This window comes from Sphaeramia orbicularis, chromosome 22, assembly GCF_902148855.1.
Source record: "Sphaeramia orbicularis chromosome 22, fSphaOr1.1, whole genome shotgun sequence".
Classification (NCBI taxonomy): domain Eukaryota; kingdom Metazoa; phylum Chordata; class Actinopteri; order Kurtiformes; family Apogonidae; genus Sphaeramia; species Sphaeramia orbicularis.
In genome coordinates, this window is record NC_043978.1 from 5597411 (window position 1) to 5604684 (window position 7274).

Sequence of the window (7274 nt, forward strand, 5' to 3'; positions counted from 1 at the left end):
AGTCACCCTGCCTCTCATCAATTTCCGCAACATTTATCACTTAAAAGATGTGGTAAATGTTGGCACTTGGCAGGAAAGACACCTATGTGTGGATTAATATCCCATTGGTGGTTGCATACCACGATAGCAACCCTAGCCGTATTTGGCTCCTAACCTACATATGTGCACTCTGACAAGAGACATTCATTATCTGTGCCCCAGCAAGCCGTTCATTAGAGATGTTACGGAGGGGATTTGCGGTTTAAAAACCCATGTCAGATAATGCTCGGTGTAGAGCTGAAGCTCCGCCCAGGTATCATATACCATCTAAAGCTTATGAGAACAAAATTGAAGTGTCCCAATTCTTCAATCAATATAAATTCAAAGTGGACCCAAAACTTCAACAACAGCTCCAGTTTGAGGGAACTCAGACCATTGACCTTACCACCGTAGACGCTACCCTGCATGTAATTAATACTGATACTAATATATCAGAAACTCCTCTCACATGCTCATCAGCCTAGGATATTTACTGTCCTTCAAATTAACTTACCTTCATCGTAAGAAAACCTATCTACTTAAACAAAGCATAACCAAGTTCAAATTACGGTACCCCCGAATCTTCTGCCGTAAAACGACAGGGACATCCGAGTCCCCAGCCGCGAGGAAACCAGTCCATGATATTTTTGACTTAGAAGACAATCTTGTGTAAATCAGATAATTAAGTCATGGAACAGAGAAAATAATGCTCACAGTTTAACCTATGTTTCTATGTTTTAACCAAACCTCTGTTCCTTATGCTAAATTTTACCCTCGCGTGTCCAACCTAGACACCTTTGTTTTTTTTTTGCTTTCTCTGACATTACTAATTACTTAGGTAAATTAGAGTGTGTGTGTTCTGTCACCGAAGGTGTATGTTTTTCTTCCTGTCTGTGTCTGTGACACTAACCCACTAATTCAAACGTCCAGAATTATGTACCAATAGTACAGGAAAACACACCAACTCAGGTACTGTCAGAAGCATGGTTGTCGAGTGTGCTGCGGTTCCAGATCCACCAGTTCCTGGCTCACCGGAATCCTGGTTCCTGCCGTCTCAGAGGACACCTGCTCCTGTCCTGTGGTGTCTGTTTTCCACTGTTTCAGGTGCTCCTGCCCCATGGTGCATCTGCATCGACCCTTCCTGTCTCCACTACATCTGGACCCAAGTGCACCTGTTCACCTCAACTCCCGTCAGACTTTGGACTTCGCCACGACACTCCACGAACGCTGGACCATCGTGTCGAAAAGGGGGGATGTAGCCGGATGACGGTGGAGTGAGTGAACAAGACTCAAAAACAGAAGTATAAATTATATTATCTTCCTCTCCGTGTCAAACCAAATTCCTGAACAACCATGCTGATTGGTCCGTCACCAGGTCAGTACTGGGACATCCTTTGCAAATGACATTTACGCAGACAGATGATCTTAAAGAATGAGCCTAATGGACTCGGTTTTGACACTAAGCTGACCTTTTGCCTCTCAACATCTGTGTCCTATTATTCTTGCTTATCCAGAGGTGAAGATGAACCCAGAAACGAACAAAGGACTGAATGATAAAATCACTCTATGTGCCATGTAAATAATGTATTACATTATGTGTTAATGTTGATTAACTCAGCACGTTAACTCTTGTATGCATGTAATACTTAAGCCATTTGCCTGACCTGTGGTTTCACATATGTGTGTCCTGATCATGTTCACGGTAAATTATGTGAAAGTAAGAGTATCACTGCTTATAGCATGTCTGAATAATCATGCTATTATTTTACTGATGCTTAAGTGAGGTTACAGGTGATGTATAAAGTTTAAGAGGATCTTATTTGAGGATGCAAAGTTTTCTTACAAGGCTAAGCCACAGTCCTCTCCCCCTCTGTCTTCCCAAGAGGGAAGAGAAACGTGATATTTTTGAATATTCACGAGGAGGCGTTTTCCCGCCGAAAACAGACAAAGAAGGCAACGCCCCAAGGCATCGATAACTCATCTATATGCACGAGGAAGGCGTGGCAAGCTGGTTTTTGGCCAAACTATAAAGGAAGAAGATCCAACTTCTCCGGGGAGTCTTTTTCCATCTAGAGAGCTGTTCTATCCTCTAAGCTCTCCAAAGAGCTTTCTCCACCTCTTCTGAGCTCTCACCTAAGAACAAAGAGCTTTCTCCAAGGAGTCTTGACCATCTCCTTGGCTCTCAGAGCTGTTCCACCTTCTCCTGGCGAGCTTTCCAGAACCAGCCGCCAGAGCCAGCTGTGAACCTCCTCCAGCCAGCAGAACTTCAGAACTTCAGAGCTTCAGACCTTCAGGCCTCCAGCGCAAGCACGTCGCTTCACAGCCTGTTCCTGCTTCGAACTACGTCAGAAGACTTCATCCATCTGCCGTCAAGGCCGTGCCAGTTGCTGCATCCGCACCGCAACAACTTGTAAGAAAACTTGCTCCTGATTTATCTGAGTTGGTGTTATTCCAAGTTAAGTAGGTTTACCTCAACGTAACCTCACTAACATTATAATCTCTTGAATATAGCTATCTGCCAACTTAATTTACATATTCTCCTGTCCATAATCTCCTGCTCCTTTGGTTGTATTTGTCTCTTGTCTTTATGTTATTTGTGTGTCTTAGTTTAGTTAATAAAGTATTTATATGTATATAAATCCATTGCCTCAGTTGTGCTTTGTGTACTATTATTCACACATGGGTTCACTGTCCCGTCACAAAGTTCTATCAACCTATGCAAGATTTCCAAATTATTGTTTTGAGTTGATTTAAGTTTAAGTTTGGTTATAAATCTATAATTAAATTAATCAATAAATCAACACTCAATTAATCAATAAATTGGTATCCAATTCTTGCTACAGTGCATTCCTCCCATGTTGAAATCAGGTGGATATAAATGATTGAAAACCTGTTTCCACTGACCCTTTATTAAAGCCAAGGCCAGGATCACTAAACTCCAAGTAGCTTTAACTGAAGCACATATTTGTTTTACACCCAGTTTCATACATACTCCTACTATACACACTGTCAAAAAAAAAAAAAAAGTCGCACTCGCATTATTTGACTGCACCACCTTTGGTTTTCATTCCAGGAGACATTCACTGTCACATCTTTATTTGCCACATAACGCTTATGTAGTGTTAAAATAAGGTTCATAATATTTTTTCCATCCATAGTTGCATTAATTTTTGATTACCGATGATGGAGAATTGGACCGCTGTATCAAGTCTTCATCACGTCCCAAATTAGAGTCTGGACTTTATGGAGGTCTGATCCATGTGTGAAAATGATGTGTCATTTTCTCTGAACCATTCTGTCACAAACCTGATCAGTCCTGGCATTGTCCAGTCTTTTAGACCTTAAAGAAATGAGAGGACACGTACTGCATCAGTTAGAGTTAAATAACCTGTTCCAACTGAAACACATTCTGAACCGCTGCAGTTCTGACCCATGGAAGGATCTGAACAGTTTGCTTGATTAAATTTTGGCCAGGCTGTTTATTTAGCTCTAACTGATGCAGTCAGTAGCCTCTCATGTCTTTAACGCAGTGATTCTCAATCTTTTTCTGTGGCCCCTCCCTTTGAGGATGAAAAATCTCTAGACCCCCTCAACCCTAACAACATTATAACAGTGGTGCAATTATAACTTTTATTGAAAGAAACATCAATATTGTAACAATACTTTTTACTTTTCCTTGAATAATTTTTTGTTCAAATTAGAAACTTAGACTTTTTCTTGAATAACACAAACTCAACCACACTGCTCCCTGAGACAATATTTTTCCAAATAAAACTAGGAAATGTGCAGTTATCTTACAACTATTACCACGACCAATATCAGTGGGTCAATGAGCTCATTTCCATTTCACATCTCAGAACATTAAAGTGCACTTCTCCAAACCTAAACTCTTTGTCTAGTCTAGTGACAGATCACTATGGCAGTAGATTTGTTTGGTGTGCATCCCTAAAATGAGTCCAGGGTGCTCCAAGGCTAAAACATTAGTTCCACCTGCTACATGTTCTAACCTGAAGAAAAAAAAAAAAACACCCTGAAATGAGCCCATGCCCCCCCGACAAACCTTGGCACCTCCCCTAGGGGTCTCGCCCCACAGTTTGAGAGACACTGGTTTAATGTTATACAGATTGGATCATCAGGTTTGTGACAGAATGGTTCAGGGAAAACGACACATGTTTTTCACACATGGATTAGCCTCCATAAAGTCCAGACTCTAATTTGGGATGTGATGAAGACTTGATGCAGCGGTCTGATTCTCCACCGTCAATAATCAAAAATTAATGCAACTATGGATGGAAAAAATATCATGAACCTTATTGTGACACTATATAAGCTTTATGTGGCAAAAAAGATGTGACAGTGAATGTCTCCTGTAATCAGAACCAAAGATGGTGCAGTCAAATAATGCATGTGCAAAGTTTTTTTGGTTGGGCAGTGTACTATGTTACCAAATCTCAGTTCCAACAACTGGTTATACTGGGAAAGTGATACCAGTGCATCCCCTCTGTAGTGTTGAAATGTGTATTTGGTAGGTATGTTGCTGACTAATTATTTAGCTGTTGAAGTAACTGTAGTTTAACAGAATATTGTCATCGTGGTATCATGTGTGTGTGTATATATATATATATATATATATATATATATATATATATATATATATATATATATATATATGTATATACATACATAATAGAGAGAGTACTGAAATTACATCAAACACTGTTGAACGGAATCAAAAGTAAAGATGATTTTGAACTATGTGTGTATGTTACTCCTGTCTTCTTCATTTTCTTTGGACTGGTCTGCCCACTCTTCATCAGTGTCATCCAGTGAAAGGCCTTTATTTGTTGCCATGGAGCGGTAGACCTGACACTCAGCCTCAGCCCTGCAACAGTCAATGATACTATCAGCATCTTAGCGGACAGAGGATGTGAAACAACCTGTACCAAAGTGCGTCACAAAGTAATCAATGAATGGATGAACCACATAATGACATGATGATAGTGGTGGAACAGATTGGTGTCATTTCATACTTTTTAAGGAAGCGAACACACTCGTGGTGGCCATAGATTTGGGCTATTCGCAGCGGTTTATCTCCACAGCAGTCCTCCTTGTCTATGGGAGCGTGGAGGGAGTGTAACAGCCTCAACACCGCCAGGCGTCCCGACTCTGCAGCGAAGTGGGCCGGAGTCCAGCCGTGGTCTGTCCGCAGACATGGCCTGGCCCCGTGTTCGATGAGGATCCGGACAGTTTCTGTATGTCCTGTCAAACGGCAGGACCAGGTGAAAAACACATTATAGTAGGCCAAGTTTGAGCACAGGGTTCAGAGCTGCTTATAGACGTCATCTACGTTTCTATAAAGAAAATATATTGTCAAGTAAAATACTTTATAAACCACATCATCAAGTTTTGTAAAAAAAAAAAAAAAAAAAAAAAAAAAAACTAAAATGTCAGAGCAGCACAGTAAGATAGTGCTGATAGCATGTAGAGCTAAATCTGGGCCAAAAGGTATGTGAATATGGAAATATATAAACAAATAATCAACTGACCATGTTTCAGGCCAACATCAAGAGCTAACATTCTGATGTACAGGGTGGGGAAGCAAAATGTACAATATTTTGAGGCAGGGATTGAAAGACAGTGTATGACCAATTAGTTTATTGAAAGTCATGAGAATTTATTTGCCACAAGAAAATTGACATAATAGAAAATGTTTTTATTCTATGTGTCCTCCTTCTTTCTCAATAACTGCCTTCACACGCTTCCTGAAACTTGCACAAGTGTTCCTCAAATATCGGGGTGACAACTTCTCCCATTCTTCTTTAATAGTATCTTCCAGACTTTCTTGTAATAGTTTTGCTCATAGTCATTCTCTTCTTTCCATTATAAACAGTCTTTATGGACACTCCAACTATTTTTGAAATCTCCTTTGGTGTGACGAGTGCATTCAGCAAATCACACACTCTTTGACGTTTGCTTTCCTGATTACTCATATGGGCAAAAGTTTCTGAAAAGGTATGGATAATAGTGTTAGGTATGATTATGACATCAATATATGTTTGGTTTCAAAACAATTGACGTAGTGCCTGCTGAGAAAAAACAACTAAATGTTCATTGTAAATTTTGCTTCCCCACCCTTTAATATTTCTGGTATCCCTATGGCATAAACTTACAGTTTTGTTGTTACCACTACGTGATGCTTTACTCTAATAGATTTATTGAGCTAAATGGATAAATTCTGTTCTCCGGTAACATTTGGACTCATTTTTCATGTTTTTATCATTTTATCAGAGCAGGGACAAAGGAAATAATGATTATTAAGACATCTAAAACAGAGGAAATAACAATAAACAGGATAAAGCTGAATTTTGTTCAAAGAAACAAAATCTAAAAGGATTCAATGGAATTGTAGTCTGTTTTTTTGGCAGGATGGGGGTACATACCAATGGGGTGTAGAGGAATTAAAGGACATAACTACACGAAGTTCAGCCTTTCAGTTGTTTTTAATCATTTGAAAGTTTCAGCTCTTGTCACAGATGAGGACTAACACTGAATACGTAAGTCAATAAAAAGATGATGATAATACAAAATAGTCCTTTTATTAGTTGAAACACGAATCAGTAAATTCCAAGAATATGAACCATAAAACTCAACACTTCAGCTCAAACTCCTGTTGAATTTTGAAGAAGGAACCATAGAACAAACCCTACAAACCAAATGGATACTTTCAATCCAAAGCCCCACACATGTCAGACTGTAAGGGGGTGTTTCCAGTCTAAGGTAAAGGCTAAAAATGAAGTCTACAGTGTAACCGGACTCCAGTGTCACCGCAGGCCTGGGGTGGACATGCTGGAGGGTTTCCAGGTGAAAGAACTCCAGCTGATCTACACCACCTACCTCGTGCTGCGGCCCAGTGGAGGGGGGTCTTGGAGCTCCAGTCCACGTCTCTCTGATTGGGATTGCATTTATTTTGTCTTAATATATCTTCAACTTTGTCAAAATCGCCTGCGGCCGCTGCCTGGTGCAGCTCTGTCATGGCGTTTGCAGGGTTGCTTAGCAACCGGGTCCCAACCTTCAGTCCAGTGTTCTAATGTTGTCATTAATGGTGCCACGCGCACAAATCCAAAACACACAGTAGAACACACACCAGCACAAAGTGGCTTTAAGAAGAAGTTCTGGTCCTGGACGGACAGGAGCAGGTCCGGCTCACACCGCGGACACGGTTCTGAGTGGAACTGGGAGGAGCGGGTGTCAAGTAA

The 7274-nt window shown here is 40.5% G+C and overlaps 1 protein-coding gene across 1 annotated transcript; it reads right to left on the bottom strand.

The window, feature by feature from the left end:
• Positions 1–4712: 4712 nt before the first annotated feature.
• Positions 4713–7051, bottom strand: ankrd66 (ankyrin repeat domain 66). The gene is made up of 3 exons (XM_030125900.1): positions 6913–7051; positions 5049–5277; positions 4713–4900 (listed from the first exon to the last, which is right to left on the bottom strand). The coding sequence occupies exons 1-3, from the start codon at positions 7049–7051 to the stop codon at positions 4771–4773; spliced, it is 498 nt and encodes a 165-aa protein (XP_029981760.1). The 3' UTR covers positions 4713–4770.
• Positions 7052–7274: the final 223 nt, after the last annotated feature.